General features: G+C 42.2%; 1 protein-coding gene across 1 annotated transcript in view; it reads right to left on the bottom strand.

Moving 5' to 3' along the window:
• Positions 1-17633, bottom strand: part of LTN1 (listerin E3 ubiquitin protein ligase 1) — a 1629727-nt gene that overhangs the window by 1386358 nt on the left and 225736 nt on the right. Inside the window, exon 6 of the mRNA XM_069636371.1 lies at positions 15797-15977. Coding sequence (XP_069492472.1) covers positions 15797-15977 — 181 coding nt within the window. The remainder of the gene's footprint in view (positions 1-15796; positions 15978-17633) is intronic.

Genomic DNA, 17633 nt, shown 5'->3' with positions numbered 1-17633 from the left:
GCGTTTTTTAAAGGCATGAAGCAATTGCAATTGGTTCAATAAGTCATGGGCCTTACCCATATTAAAGGACATACATTGGATATAATGTTCTCCTCTCCCTCGCTTGTAAGGTCCACTCTAGTCATCCCATTACGTGGTCAGACCATTACATTGTCCCGTTCACAGTAAAAACAACTGGATCACCGAAAAAACTGGGTGATTACAATACTTTAATCGTGAGACAAAAGTGGGCGAGAGTTGATCCCGCCAGGCCTTTTCTAAAATGATTCAGCAGCAGGCTAAGGATCCCCAGGAGATGGGCCCGACAGCGTTTGATATAATTAAGACTGGCTAGCACCATGGAGGCAGTGGCAGATGAGTTGGCGCCATTGTAATTGACGGCAAGGCCGTCATCCTGCTGTGCCCCCTGGTATACCCCAGTGAAACGCGCCCTTCGTTTGGAGACTCGACAAGCAGAGCGCAAATGGCAAAACCATTATGAGGACCAGTTTTGTGAAGGCTATGAGCAGCAACGCACAGCCGATCAAAGATTTGAAAACGTCAAAATCCCTTTTTTCTCCAACTCGATTCAAACGGCAGCGAATGCACCGAAAAAACAATTTGAAATAATTAATATTCTGACAAAACCGAGCAGAAATATGGATTTGTCCATTACACAATTATTTTGTGATGATCTCGCAGGTTTCTGCATTAGCAAAATAGAAATTATTAGGAGAGACATTGCAGAAAATGGGAATATTAAAGAAAGGAATTCTGTTGCAGAAAGCAAGACCTTAACACCGTCGAGGGAAGGACATATGGCCGCAGGCTTTGGTAATTTTGCCTTAACTAATAAAGAGGAAATGAAGAAAACTAAAATCTGTATCCCCTCTAGATGCCATCCCACTGCATTTGCTAAAACTGGCACCGGAGGATTTCTAGGATACGCTGACTATAGCAGTAAATTCATCCCTGACGTGGTGACAAGTGACCGCTAAATTAAAGGAAGCTATGGTTATTCCTTTATTGAAAAAGCACATGCTAGATGCTTCAATTCTGGCAAAATATCGAACTATTTCACTCCTACACTTCCTTAGGAAGGTGTTGGAAGCAGTGGTAACTCCCCAATTGAGGACCTTCTTGGAAGGTCAAAATATTCTAGACAGCTGCCAAATGGGCTTTCGCCCGCTGTTGGGCACTGAATCGGTCTTGGTATCTGTAATGGATGACCTCACTATGATCAGAGATAAGGGCGGCATGGCAGGCCTTATTTTGCTAGACCTGTCGCCGCCTTCGACACGTTTGATCTTGGGATTTTGATAAGTAGGCTTGAGGAGGCAGGTTTCTCTGGGGCAGTGCTGGATTGGTTTGGTGCTTTTCTGGGTTCACGTTCCCAAATAGTGTCCCTTTACCTGTTTCGTTCACCTCTGGTGACAGTCAATTGCGGTGTTGTGCAGGGCTCAGCCCTTTCCTCCCTAATTTTTAATCTGTATATTCGTCCTTTGATGGCTCTGATTCTCTCATTTGGTTTCAGGGTATTCTCTTAACACAGCTGATACCCAGATTCTGTTTAGGCTGGACCTGAAGCAGGTGGAGGCGAGTGGAAGGTTAAAAAACTGCTTTGAGCCTGTTCGAACCTGGATGGAGGCAAATCGGCTGAAATTGAGTGGCGGAAAGACAAAGGTCCTGATCATCGGCCCGTCGAGGGCGACCAGGGGATGGACAGACTACTGGCCAACATCGCTGTTCTCTACCAGAATTGGAAAAAATAGTTCCAAATCTGGGCATTAAGATACCAGCATCTCCACCAATGGAGGCTCAGGTAAATACAGCACGTGGATTAGCGTTTGCCATACTTAAACAGCGAAAGAAAGTCCTTCCTTATGTTCCTGACAGATTCCATGCCCAGATTGAGGCAGCGTGTGTAAATGGAAGTCTTGACTACTGTAATTCCATATACTTAGCACAGCCAGCCACCCTCACCCAACGCCTGCAAGTACTGCAAAATGCAGCAGTATGTCTGGTAACACATATTCCGGCTGGTGCAGGAGTAACAAGGACTCAGAAATCTCTCGACTGTTCGCCCGTAAAAGCCAGGGTCAAGTTTAAAGCCCTGTGCATTCTGCATCGGGCGCTGAATGGCAAAGGATGCTTGGCCATTCAGGAGAAATTGTGCCGGTAAATTCCAGCCCGCTCTTTGAGATTTTTGTTTTGTTGTTTTTTTTTTTTGGTTTTGTACTCTTTATTTATTTATTCAACAACAATGACATATCAATAAAGCAATACATAAGTAATAGATTCAGCGTATAAGAAAATGATCTTCCAGGATAAAAATTAACAAATTCAACAATAAAGAAATCAACAATATATCAATAGATCATCTGATCAGTAAATAACAAATTGATGACCCATCATCAGTGTGGTACATTAATCTGACATAAACACAAGACACGACAAACCCAACACCCATAACAGACCACCCACCAACCATAAAAATCTGAAACAATATCATATCCACCCTAGCAAAGTATTATTCCTAAAATTCATTAAACGGTCTCCTTTGCTCCTTGTAGGCATCCTTCCTATGCAGTTTACCAAATTTGATCTTCTCAAAGCTCGAAAGAAGTTGTACATTTACTAGCCATTCCTCAACATACTGTTTTTTCCTGGTTTTCCAAACTCTTAATATTTATCTGGTAGCAACCAAAAGAACTTTGTTAACCCAACACAGTGTCACATAATCAAGGTGTCAACCACAATTAGGAGATTTCAAAAGCACAGCTAATGGAGTTCTTGGAAATACAAAATTCCATATCATGTCAATCCTATCCAAAACATCATTTCAAAAACCTGTCACTTTGTTACAATTCCCCAGCATATGTAACAAGGTGCCCTTTTCTTTCAGACATCCCCAGCATCTGTCACCCAATCTCAACCTACTCATTTTAACTGTGGTCCAAAAAAGGCGCCCCAAAATCCTTTGTTGAATGTAGCGTAGATTCAGGTCAATGTTTGCCTTAATAGGAACCTTCCACACATTCTCCCATTCAGACATTGAGATAACCCTGCCCAGTTCGTCAGACCAATTAAGTCTCAATTTATCCCACGACACTATTGATTGACTCTCCAATGGAAAGAGCTTTAAAAAACTTGACACCATATGTGGAATAATCAAATAAATCACACCTTTCGGGCCTCTGCATCAATAGTACGTCCAGCATTTGCTGTCTCTCAGACATCAACGCCTCCAATAATTTATATCTCCTCAATTCCCTCTTGTGTAAACCAAATTTCACCCTCAAATATTCAAAAGTTGTCACTCCTCCATCATGCCAGATATCTCCTATTGATAATATACCTCTATTAATCCAACTCCTCCAACATAACATTTGATTATTAATCTGTAATCCTGGATTGTGCCAGATGAAAGCCTCACTATATATGTACAATCCTCGCCCACTACCCAATATCAGTGAAGTTACAGCCTCCTTGGTGGCGATCACGGCTTGTAAATCAGACACATGCTTAGGTAACTTTCCAAATGAATATAAACTCTCAATGCGATAAGGCATCATTTTATGTTCCTCAATCTGAACCCATAGCGGAATCAATGGTCTATCCAGAGTAAAATAAGTAACCGATTTTATTCAACAAAAAACCTTTATAGTAATTTCCAAGAATAGGGTAACCCCCCCATCTTGTACACTACGGACCATAACATACTGTGGTATTTTAGGTCTCTTACCAACCCCCCCCATAGAAATTCCTGGAATACTTATCTATACAACCCTAAATCTTTTTTGTCAAGTGACTGAATGACATATAGGACCTTAGGCAAGAGCACCATTTTAATTGCATTAATTTTTGCCCAGATAATCAATAAGAGTCTTCCCCATTTACGCATATCTCTACGAAGAGTTTCTATTACTCTATCCACATTATACCCAACCAATCCCTTCATATCTCTGGTGAGATATACCCCTAAATATTTCACAATTCTATTCTCCCATTTACAGTCCCAAGTCATCAATTGATCACGTATAGGAGTATCTCTAACTGGAAATACTACCATTTTCACCCAGTTAATTTTATAACCCGAAAGCATACCCACCTTTTCAATCATATTATGCAAAATTGAGCCCCCTTCCTCTGGATTACCAAGAATGATCGTGACATCTGCATAGGCCAGTGCTTTAATTTCATTCTCCCTTACCAGGAAGCCAGAAAGACTGACTCTGTCGAATATAAATCAAGAAAGGCTCCAATGCCAAATTAAAGAGGTGAGGGGACAAAGGACATCCCTGTCGTGTGCCTCTAAATAGCTTAAAAGAAGCCGATAGGTCCCCATTCACCCAAACCCTTGCTACTAATATCCAACTGAAGCGCTCCAACAGCATTAATAAATAAGGGGCCAAAACCCATTTTCACCAACGTGTATTTTAAAAAAGTCCACTTTACACTGTCAAAAGCCTTCTCGGCATCTAATAAAATTAGCAACAAACCGTCAGCTTCCGAATTAGACAAATTCAAAACATCTAGAAGAGTTCTGATATTACCATAGCCATAGAGTTGTTTCATAAATCCTACTTGTGTTCTATCAACAAGGTGACCCATCTATTTATCCAATCTGTTGGCCAGTATTTTGAGATCTTTAAACGCAGCTTTTCTGCGGATACCTAAATATAGCAAAGCGCGGTTAGCCGGCCAAGCTTTCTCTGTAGCGGGGCCCAAGCTCTGGAATGCTCTGCCCCTTCACTTAAGAACTACTGTGGACTTTCTCTGCTTCAAACAAAATCTAAAAATGCTTTTGTTCCGGTAAAGGAAAAAAAAATTAAAAAACATCGTCTCTCCGTTTCTTGGTTTCCCAGGTTTCCCTCTCCTTTCCTTTTCATTCTGCGGTTGTCTATTTCTAAGCGCCATGATGCCTTTGGTAAAAGTGCGCTATACAAGTAGCCGATTGATTGATTGATTGATTGATTGATTGATTGAGAGGAAGACAAGCCCATATTCTGTTCAAAATGAGTGCCCCAGAAATTGTTTCACTTGGCTGGGGACAAGACCTGATTTCTTTTCGTTGATGGAGAACCACAGTTGAAAAAGTAGGTCTATAGCCTTTTGGGTATTCTCCAGATACACTGGATGTGAGTTTCCAGTTATGAACCAGTCGTCTAGATAAGGATACACCAGAACGGACTGTCTGCGCATGTGAGCGGCTGCTACTGCCGAACCTTGGTAAAAACCCTTGGGGCTGAGTAATGCCGATCGGTAGTACTTTGAATTGATACTGAGTGTTCTGCATCTTGAACCCTAGGTACTTCCTGCGCGCTGCAACATTGAAATATGAAAGTATGCATCTTTCATATCCTAGGTGGCCATGTAATCCCTGTGCTTCAGCAGTGGAATTACCTCCTACAGAGTTGTCATCCTGAACCTCTGAGGCTTGACATACTTGCAGGGTAGGGTGCAGGTCTAAGACTGGGTGCATGGTCAGGTTCTTTTTTGGGTAGAAGGAAGTATATTAAATAGATATGTACACAAACAAGAAGGTTCAATTATAAGGATTGTTCTAGTCCATTAGATGAATAAATTGGATTTTAACAATACATGATACGGTACAATTCCTTACAATAGTTTGATATGATACCTAACAGTTCCAGCTACTGGTTGACCATAAAGCACTAGTAATGTGCCTTCATAATTATTCATACATATAACCATGTTTATCCTTCACATTAATATCCACAATTGGCAATCATGCATATAATGATTATGTGCCTCTCAAAACTGTAGTCGACACGTGTTTCGACCCCTTGGTCTTTATCAAGACTACCACTCTAATTGTGGCACTCAATTTCTCAAATCATATGACATATATCAAGATTCATTCATCATTAACATCATTCCAAATTAAAAAAAGAAAAAATACAAAAGAACCAAAAATGGGGGAGGGGTGGCAGGAGTGCAAGGGGGAAAACAAAATGAGACATTGGATATTGTCTACTTAACAATCTGGTCCTTCATTCCCTTCATTATAACATCTGTTATGTTCAATAGGTCTTATGGTACACAAACCTTTAAAGTATGCATTGACCAGTAAGGCAAGGGAATCCCCCACAACACCAATAAGATATGCACTAGGTCTCCATCACCACACTCTGCCAATGCAATATGTTTCTTGTGTGCACTAGTAAAACCCATATCTGTTTATCTACCGCTTGTCCTATTAATATTGTGCAGAACCTAAAAAAACCCTTGGACTCACCGATGTTACCAATACCTTGGCATAGTGGTTTGTTATTCTGCTGCGCTATTCAAAATTCTGTTATTGTTGAGCTGTGTTTTAATAGAAACTAATAGATATCAGATCATTACTATAAAGTTCTCCTTCTTGGTGTTAGAGGTATGTGGGAAAGCACTCGCTCATTGAGTGCATCATAGTCCTTGCTACTCAGTAGTTACTTTTCTCAATCAATACTGTAAGCTAAATCCAAAATAATGTGGTCAGTCAGGCATATTGTTCACACTACCCAGATTCTTACTATTGTCACAATTCTGTTGTATGCCATATTTTATTCCAGTGTACCATAAATTGGTACCATATTTATTTCCCATTAACTTCCAAGAAGTGAAGAAAATGTACTAGGAATCCCTCCACACCCCCGAGTGCTTGCCCGTTACTCTGCATAGTCTGTCCTCATCCTACTTGATCTCTCCTCTGCTTTCAACACAGTCAACCATACCACCCTGCTCAATCGTCTCCATGACAACCTGGGTATCACCAATCGGGCTCTGGTCTGGCTGACCTCTTTTCTCTCTGATCGACCCTCCAAGGTACAACTTGGTTCCTTCCTATCTTCTATCTCCCTCTCCACCTGGGGTGTTCCCCAGGGGTCTAACCTCTCGCCCTGGCTTTTCAAACAATACCTGGCAACTCTTGCATACTGCATTTACATCTTCTGCTCAAATTTCTAGTGCTATGCTGATGACACCCAACTCCTTTTCAGGCTCCTTCAGCCACCTCCTCTCCTTCCCTCATCTCGGACTGTCTCATCGCCATTCAAAATTGGTGTGCCGCCAACGATCTCTGTTTAAATGCCAACAAGACAGAGATCCTCCTCATTGGTACACCCTCTACATCCTTTCCCCTCACTCTCTGGCTGGCCTCCCATGGCCCTCCTCCTGCCCCTACATGCAAAGCTAAGAACCTCGGGTTCATCTTTGACTCCACACTTTCCTTCTCCCCACACATTTCTGATGTCTCTAAAAAAATCAAACGTCCTACTGCACCTCCCTAGAGGTACTCTTCCTTTCCTCACCTTCCATCAGAAGCTCACCGTCTCCCAAGCTCTGATTCTCTATAGGTTGGACTACTGTAATAGCCTCTTTCTAAATCTACCTGCCTCCACTCTCCGCCCTTTATAACTAATTCAGAACAGGACTGCAAGACTTGTCCTTGGCCTCAAGCCCTGGGATCACATCTCTCCAGCTCTGAAATCCCTTCATTGGCTCCCAGTGGATGCAAGGATTAAAGTTAAAACCCTTTGCATTGTCCACAAGTCTTTCTAGGGCCTGGGTCCAAAATACCTTCAACTATCCCTCCATAAATACCTCCCCTCTCGAGCCCTTCGCTCCTGTACCTCTAACTCCCTCAGGGTCAGTTGTATTTCAAAGAAACTTGCTGGAGGTAGATCTCTGTCTTTGGATGGGGCCTCCCTTTGGAACTGCCTCCCTACCACCTTGAAACTTGAGGAGAACCATCTACGGTTCCAGAAGCTCCTCAAGACCTTCCTCTTTGCTTATGCCTTTGCCCCGCTTCTCCCCTGCTGATCTGCCTTCTCCCTTGCCACTGTGCATCTGGCCACCCTCTGTCCTTCCGGCCCAGGTACCTGCTCACCTGCCACCCCTTGCACTAAGGCCTGCATCTGTACCCATACAGTTCCCCATTCACTTTTCTTCTGCACTTATCAGATACACCCTATCTGACTAACCTTACACCTTTGCCTCTTACAGGCTGCACTTCCACTGCTAACACCCTATTTAATTATTTATTTACTTACTATTTATTTTGTTCTCTCCTATGCTCTGCACTTCCCACCTTTATTTTTCCCTTCCCCATGCACTTTCCCCCTTTACCCTTCCCCATACACTTGCGTGTTCTCAATGTCACTGGGCCTAGTAAGATTGTTTTTTGCTTCTCCCCTGCTGCCCTCCCTTCACATGGTTGCACTCTGAAACACCTGTGTACGAGCACGATATAAATAAAATATCATATCATAGTATCATTATAAATGACTATAGAATCCAGATATCTTCATACCTACGATGGCTCTTGAGATTATTCAAAAAAGAAAATAAATAAATTGTGTAGCCTCCCCGAGCCAATAATCCTACAAAATACTGAAGAACTTCCAAACATGTGCCTCCTTACCTTGTTTCTTTGACTATCCTGTTTAAGGTGTAGTCCTTGCGGTGTTCGGCATGCCGCGATAGTAAAAACGCGGCCGCCATTTTGTTCTCCTTTGTTTATGTTCCCAAAGTGATGTCACGCACACGCGACGTGTGATGTCACTTTCGTTTTGATTTAAATATTGTCAATAACTAAGCGCGACCTCACAGCCTGATTCCTGCGTCTGGTCCTTCACTTAGGCGTGTCACAAAGCCAATTGGTGATCAAGATACTGGTTGTACCCTGATCTGTACATGTCACACTTTAATTTGATATGTATATTGCCTTGATTCTAAGAGTGAATATAGCCATTGACTTCTTCTCCCTTTACTTGTTTTTAATTCACAAATGACCTCAGTCATATCACAAACAGAGCCTGCTAAGCATCTCATAGCCCACAAAATTGAACTGGTTTATTTAAATGTACCCACTGATCAGTTATTTCCTAGCTTGATGGAGCCATTATGGATACTACAATGAATAAGTGGTGTTGTTGGAAATAGGCCCCCCCTGCCTGCACAATTCATAACGATACCATCTATGATGCCCTTGCACCATTTTCACATTATATACCCATTCTCAAATAGCATGCTTAATTCATCCCAGTATGCACAGTAAAACAGACAGGCTGTGAATGCAATAACCTTCACTCACAGTCTTGAGCACCCACTTGTCTGAAGTGATTCCCTCCCATGTCTGGATAAAGCAGGTTATCCGACCTACTACTGGAGAGGCATGGGAAAGAACCCGAACCGAAGAGTCATTTGCACGGAGGGGCAGGGGAGCCTCTGGAGGCTGCATGCCTACCCCTTCCCTTGCCACTTCGAAATCCCAGCTGTTGAGGGACTTGATACGTGGTCGGCGCTTCTTGGCCATAGTACCAGAGTGAGCCGCTTGCACTGTAGGAACTTTCAGCAGTCCGAGAGAAGAAGGATTGCCAGGTATTAAAAACCCCATGCTGCACGTACGGCCTGATGGAAATCTGGTTGAAAGATTTTAGTTTCGAATGCTTTTTCTTTGCCGTCTCGAGAGCGTCGTCCACTGCCTTTCCAAAGAGAGCAGACTCTTCAATGGGCTTGTTGATGAGTGAGGCTCGCGTCTCTGGTTGAAACCCAGAGTTTTTCAGCCAAGCATGGCGTTTAAAAGAGTCCCTTCTGCTAACCCTCTTCCAGCCGTTTCCGCTGCATTAAGCGTGCTCTTTAGAATATTTTGCATGACCCGACGTCCCTCCTGCACAATCGCAAGTAGTTGTGGCTTAGCTGGTTCAAGAACATTGTGAAGTCCATCCTGTACTAGACCCCACTGGTCATCACTGAAGCTGGTGAGCAGAGTGGTGTTACTGGCAATGTGGGCACTGTAAACTGCAGAGGAAGTAATTATCTTGCCCAAGGAGTTGAGCGTCTTACATCCTTATTGGGAGGAGCCTCAGATGAAGACAGGGGAACACCTACACACTTTCTAGATGTGGTGACCACCAGGGAGTCCGGAATGGATTGTCTGTGTATAAAGTGGATCCAAGGGTGCAGGTCTTTTCAATGTGTGGATTTAATGCCCGAGTTAGGGTGTAAGTAAAGAGGGGGCAATACGCTTGTTAATGGAGTTGAGAAGGAGAATGGGTTGGCTGACTGGAACTTTTTCTTTGAGGATGTCTTCTACAAAGTCAGAGGTAGGCACCACCTCCTTAAAACAATTCTTAAGTGGTCCGCTGACTTTCTAAGAATGTTATTGAAGAGCAGCTGGTCATCAATAAGGGAGCCTCCCTAGGCTGGGTAACAGGAGTGGTGTCCAATAAAATATTGTCAGGCTCTGCTGAATGAGCAGGGGTAGTAAGCTAGGTCCCTTGGTAATCTGTATCAAGCCAGGCGTCTGGGTCTTAAGAGAAAGGGTCCTGGGACCCATCATCGTGGTCTGGGACATAGAACACGTCATTACTTTGATCATATTGATCGTCTTGAAAAATATCATCAGCGGAATCAGGCAGCTTGAGTCCAGGAGAGGTAGGGCGGACCACAGAGGACTGAAGCCTAGGAAACTTGCAGGGCCTAGAGCCCTCCTCGAAGGAATGAGATCTTTTGTGAAGAATTTCATTAAATTGAGCTGAAAACCCAATAAATTCAGAGACATTGTCCATACACTCCTCAAACCATTCTCTAGTCCAGGAGCTGGTAGTTGAGGTTTCTGTAAGTGGGAAAGCTAAATTATCCTGAATAGGACCTCTGGGCCCCTGTAAGGACTGTAATAATGGAGAGGAGGCCTGGGTATAGGCTGGTGGCAAAGATGAGGGTGTCTGGGGACCAGAACTATGGTTGTCCCGGTGGGAAAGGCCCTCAGCGTGCTTTTCCCTTAATTTAGGGTTGGTTTGGCTTAAAGAAGTGTCTTTCGACATGTCGGAAACGGGCGCTAAAACTTTAGGGGAGGCACCCTGGTAAGCGGACGACTTGGAACCAGGCCTCCAGATAAGGTGGGTACAAGGCCTTTTTACGCATGACAATCTTGTAAATACGACAGCTTTATTATTTTCCTGGGTACATTTACACACAGGTTTAGAGCAGAGGGCAGTGCAAAGGTCAGGTTACTTGACAAAAACCAGAAGGCTTCTTTTGAGTTTTATCTACATGGATGTAATTGCAAGCCACCTCTGAAACAGAATGTATTTCTCTGAAGCCTTTCAAAAAAATAAACTACACACTGTGATAAAAGGAATGGTTTATTTCCATTCAGCTTCAGAAGCATTGTGCATGTTTTCCTAGAATTTTAGGATTGTATAACTAATAAGATAGAAAACAAAGTTGCAATTGAGAATTCATATTTTTTAACAAGTTATGCTTTTTTTTTCCCAGTGAAAGCAAACCAGTATTGCACAATTGTATTTTTCAAAGTTCCGGTGCTGTGTGCATAATCATGCAGGGGCAGATCATTTTTACAGTTATAATTTAATTAACACTCTAATTATAAAAAGTGTGTAAAATGATGACTATGCACAGTCTAGTTTAGTTTACATCCATTCAACCTTACAGTCAATGGGGTACATTACTATAAATGGTCAGTGGCAGCAGAGTCTTTGCTCAAGGATGAGTGATTGTCATTACACTGATCACAGGTGTTCTAGCCTCTCAAATCTTCAGAACTACAGATAAAAGATCCAAAACCTGACTTTCAAGGAAGTGCAAGCGCTGTTCAAAAACAAAACAAATGAAAGTTACATTGGTAATTGCAATAGAAACTCAGCAAAACCGGTCCCTGTGATAATCCAGATAGGTATTTAACTTCATGTAGCGCTTCATGAATGGCTCGTCATACATCTAGGTACTGTGATTATTATACCTCAGTCGATATTCACTTAACCAACCTCTGAAGGATGTTAGCCAATAAGATAGCTCAGCCGGTTGAGCACTCGTTGCTGCAATCTCTGCGTGATCTGTAGGTTGCGGGTTCGAATCCCGACAAGTCCAACTCATCCTTTCGAGGTCGATAAAGGAGTACCGACTTTGGTTTGGTGGTAATTGTGATAAATATGTTCTATGCACAGCGCTTTGCCAAAAGAGCTATATAAATAACCATTTGACCACTAGATTAGATATAGAATTTAGCATGGAGTCCTTGCCTCTCTGCACTGTTGTATCATAACACTGGCATACCATTAGGTAGTAATAGCTCCAGGAAATTAGGACTTTCATTAAACATCAAAAGACAATTCTGCTATCGAATCTCAAAACACAATTACATTCATGTTTGCTATGTAATTGGCTAGGTTTTTGTGATTTAAACATTTAAATATATAAAGGAGAGATCAAATGACCAGAAATAATGAAAGGTGTATTCTGTCACAATGCAGAAAGCTGCTGCATAGTAATCATTTCAATACAGTTTTTGCACACGTCAGCTGGATGCCGCATATATTTTACTCTCTTGCCAAGGAGAAAAGTCATTTTTACTCTCTTAAAATCACATTTACTCTCAAAGTTTAAAAATACAGAGTAAAATACTCCCACCTCCAAAATCTTATCTGGAGCACTGCTAGGGAATATGTGGCACAACCGGCGGCGGAGGAGGGTGAGAACTATCAAATTCACCAGGCCCCACCAAAACATTTGACGGGCCTGCGGGTGCTGAAGGCCTCTTCGACAGTATCGTCAAAAGAGACCGAGTGGTTGTGTGTTTAGCCTTTGTGGTGTGAGAATGTGTGCCCCTGTCGCCAGTGGGTGGTCTCCCAGTAGCAATGCATTTGGCATGCCTAGTGGGGTTTGGGGACAGGCATGTGGGGGTCAGCCGACTCCATAACAATGTCTTCGGCCTCCAAACTGGAGCTGTGGCTGCTGGCGGAGTCCTCGTCCGAGGCGACAGCACCGGCAGGAGATTGTGACTCGGCCTGCATGTCGTAGGCTGCCCACTGCTTTGTGCGCCTTTCTTTAAGCATATTAGGCTTAAAGAGTCGACAGGCTTTGCAACGCCGCTTGTCGCGGTGACGAGGTAAACACGTTACGAGTATCCTTCCACAGAAACTTCCGATTACAGGAAGAGCAAAATTAAAATGAGTGCTCTCTTTCATGAAGTGGAAAAAGAGCAGCCAGACCAGGGAAAGAAGAGGAGGATAAAGGAATAAAAGGCATTTTCTAAAGAAAAATGTCGAGAATATGGGTCCCCACTCTCCCTATGTAAGGCCAAATCCTGAAGGTAAAGGCCGCCATTAGCCGTCAAAAATACCACCAGAGTTTCGCAGGGCGGCAAACAGGAAAACAGTAGTCGATGAAAACATCAGAAGGAAGCGCCGAAGACGCGAAGAAAACAGCAATATATTTCATTAACAAGAGCTCTGCATGAAAGCGAACGACCAGTGTTGCCGAAAAAAAACTATCCGAGGGTCCTCGATGCATGATGGATCATTGGTACACTAGACGTCACATTGGAGATCGTGTTATAGACATGCCCAGGTCAACTATCCTTTTAGATCTTCGAAACAATGATGCCATACTCTGATAACCACTAGATGTTGAACTATAGACAAAGCATGTGATTCTAAGCAGATTCACAAGCATGAGGAAAATATATATATATTTTTTTTAATATAACCCCAGGTGTGTAAGAGTTTGCTTGAACTAAGTGTATGATGTGGGTAGTGTGTGCCTCACTACAGCCCTTCTCCCTCCTAGACTAAGCCTGTCTGCTCGTTCACAGCTACCAAACCTTTGGGTAGTTCAGGCTAAATCTAAGGGGTGCAACCCTGTTTATCGAAGGTGGGCTTTCTAAAGTCTCGTCACACACAGGACTTTGGCAAAAAAAAAACAATAGAAAGAAAGAGCGGAAGAATGAAAAGGAGCAAGAAAGAAAGCGAAAAAGAATGAAAGAAAGAAAGATTAGTGTTCTTCTCCAAAATATGTTTTGGCAGCTTCATTAAGTTTGCCTTGCTCAATTCAGCAATCTGCCTTTTTTGCATGAAGGGCAATTACTATTACATCAAATTACTATTACATCATCCACTGCACTAAGCAGGGTACCTGGATCAAGTTTGCCCACTAGCAACTGGTTTAGTAAAAGAGCTATTGTACAATATTCAGACTTCAATTTACAGATACTTTTAACTGCTCCATTTAGGAGCTTCTGTTCTGGCAAGTGGTGCAGTCAAACCTAGATATATAAATGCCTCTGTGGCCAAAGAAGAAGATAATATATTAAGCTAATCACAGACTACTATTTCAGGATTTGCAGGGTTGGTAATCGGTCTCTTCATTGAAAGGTCTTAATCAAATCACCCAGATTATTTAATCACTACAGCAATCCGTTGTGGGGAGCCAAATATCAAGCCATTTGAAAAGCAGCCATGATAGGGCATTGCGGTCATCTTCCTTGTGTCTTAGTAAGGAATATTATAGAATGGCACCATCAAGTCACTGATCGAAGGTGGCTTTGTCTGGTAACAGCTCTTGGCCAGTTTCTAACACAAACACAAGTTAGCTTCTTCTCTTGTAAATGTGCGAAGTATTTTAAACATCTTAATTGAAAGTGCTATTATCTCATCAACTATTGTAATGAGGATAATAATTCTGGAAATCGGATATATTGAAAAGCACACACCAAGAAGCACTATCATAAACTCTTGGAAAAATAAACTTGGAAGTAAACAGTGTAAAACAAACATATTCGCTTTAATAAATATATGCTTTGGTATATAATGGGCATGTTGCACCTCTGCTAGCTCCGAGGAGACCCATGTACCAACATGTGGGAATGTTACCTTACATATTACCTACTTCTTGAAAATTACTGAGAATTAGTTGTCAAACTGTTAAGTATCTCAAACGCTCTGATAATTGAAAACTGGAAAGCTTAGATCAGGCGGAATACATTTTTATAAATAAAAAAAAAAACAGTATGATGTTTAGATATTGTTTAAATATAGCAAATTGCAAACATAAATCATAACATGAACAGCTCCTCTCCATGTTAGCTTGTGTAAGCTTGACGCAGACAACCTGCAGCGACAGGTAAGGTAAGAGTGGTGTGGGCGAGGAGTACAGCCATTACTGTACTCCAGCAAAACACCACCACTCTCATTACCCAATATCATATACCTATGTATTTAGCTATATTTGAAATTAGCCTGTTACTGTAGGTTAGTCATAGTCTGCAGCTGGTCAAATGATAGCTAAGCCTTATGGCTCCATGAGGTGGGCCCTGTGTAATATCTGTATTGTGTTGGGTTCTGCTCCCTGTGATGGATTGTTGGAGGTAGGAAATGTATTGCTACTAACTAACCGTACTAAAAACTGCATCCTCATCCTCAAACGCTGAACTAAACACAACCATACCACTACCGCACACACTTCGCAACACTCAACATGAACCCAAACCATACACAATCCTACCCTCAACACCACATGACGGCTACCAACTGAAAACGCACCAATGCTCAGTGACCAGTTTCTCTGAACTGAAGCTGCCAAAAGCACATCATGCTCTTCTCCCTCTTAACGCCACTTACACCCAAGCCTCCTTCCATTGCAGCCACACAGAGCGCCACGAGACCACGCAATGTGCATGGTACAAGACCCATTCACATTAACATAACTACAAAACAGAACTGTCTACTGGACTAAATGTAGTCTAGTTGATATGCTGTGAGAGCTGTGGAACCAAGAGACCAGAGTTCTAATCCTTGTTTCCTCACTTGAAAATCCTATGTGCTCATGGATAATTCATCTCTGAGGGTCCCCATTCTCTCATCTTAACTGTTTGGGGGAAAAGTAAGCACAATAATATAAAACATGAACTCCAACAGGAGACACATCATCTCCTATAGGTCTATCAGCTTCCATGTAGTACCAAGCTGAAATGGCTTAACGTGTTAACATATAACATTTTTAGGAATGCTACCTGTGGAGACTTGTGCTTGCTGTATTTCCAAAACTTGCTTTGAGACAGAAGGTGAGGCAGTTTCTCTTCCAAGAAGTTGCTCTCCTCGCTTGGCAACATGCACAGCAGCTTTTTTAAAGCCAACAAAGAGGAGGTCACAATTCTGCAGTATTTTGCTTCCCGCTCTTCCTCCGGCACATTTCTGAAAGAAACCACAACGGAAATATGTAAAAAATGTGAACGGTACATATTCCTATTTTTTTCTTAAAGTGGCATCAACTAAAGCTCTGGCTGATATTTACCATCCCCTAAATGGAGCAGATAAAGAGCCTCCAATTACTGTATTGCCCTGCCTATAAACATATAATGCAAAATGGGTTTAACAGTCCTAGCTCAGAACGTTAAAGACAATAATGATAACATGACAATGGTTGGCTCATCATGAGAATACCTTCCCATTCTAACAATGGGCAAAGGGAAGGGATAATTGCCAAGCTGGACAAAATGAAACGTTATTTTGCACATTTTTGCATAATAACAAAATGGAGGGTAAGGAAATATTTTTGAAACAAAAATAAAAAATCTTTTCTCTTTTTAAACGTGGGGAAATGTTTTTACCTTTTTTTACTGTTCAAGACGAATGACAAGGAAAGAAAGGTTTTTTCCTGTATAAAGCATAAATCTAATACATTAAAAAAATTATTGACTATTCTTTAGGGGGAGAAAATTATTCACTGACAAAACAGCAGATAGCACTTAACAGACAACATTTTGTCAAGGTACTTTTGCTGGTTTTGCCTTGAGGAAAAAACCTGCAATTTAAAATGGCACAGATTTGGATTTTTACAATCAAATCCAGTTCATCATTTCTTTGTCCTATCATTATCAGTTTGTTGTGTCCGGTTTGCTTGTACTGATGACTGTGATGATTGAAGGTAGAATGTTGATGAATGTTGAGTGCATGAAGGTACACTGAGCTGATTTGTGTGTGTACTGGAATGAATGTTCTGCATGAGTAGCTGAGGGCTGTGCCTGGATCAAAGAGTTGGACGGTGGGTGTCCACTGTCATATGTGCTTAGAGGCTTACCAAAGACTTTTGAATGATTACCTGTGAATACCGCCTGTGACGAATCCCAGGAGATCGTCCTTGCATCCCTACGGAGAGCACTATCCCATGAGGCCAGAGAGGTGAGGGTGCTACCCTATAGTCCCCCACGGGGTGGTACTCAGCAAGTGGATCTCAACGGGAGAGATTCCCCCGTGTGGGAATAGGGACGACTGTCCGGGAAGAACTCGGTGTTAGGCAAGATTGTATGCAGTACCCTTTGGGTGCACTACAACAACCCTGACCTCCTGGCAATAGGAACCCAACCTTTGGTATAAGCATGCACTACACAGGTTGGTAGCGTTTTGAGCAGCCAGACATACCTCAAGAGGGTTCAATGTGAGCTGTAGGGGAGTTACAACGAGATTCACAGCGACAAGTATTCAAATAAACACTTCCGCACAAGGTTTCTTGAATAAACAATTATTAATGGATCAGTCAGTTAGAATAAGCCTTCTACAGAACGGGGCAATATAACAGTAACACTCAAATACACTTCAAAAAGACACACACTCAATATTTCTAAATCAGCAAGTACCCTTTTAGGATGGCCCTACCTACACCCTCAAGTGACTTTAATAGTTAGGGTGCTGGGGACATTAATATATCACTATTGCATTTAGAATCAGTTTGCCAAAGAGAAAGCAGATTCTGACACAACAAGAGATCTCACAAATAATTCTCAAAGCAGATTAAGTACTTTTGTAAACCCCCCAATGCGAAGTTAGTTAACCCTTTCCTGGAAGGAAGAC

The sequence above is a fragment of the Ambystoma mexicanum genome, chromosome 7p, assembly GCF_040938575.1.
Source record: "Ambystoma mexicanum isolate Mex_15411 chromosome 7p, UKY_AmexF1_1, whole genome shotgun sequence".
NCBI lineage: Eukaryota > Metazoa > Chordata > Amphibia > Caudata > Ambystomatidae > Ambystoma > Ambystoma mexicanum.
This window is presented reverse-complemented; position numbering and strand designations above follow the sequence as displayed.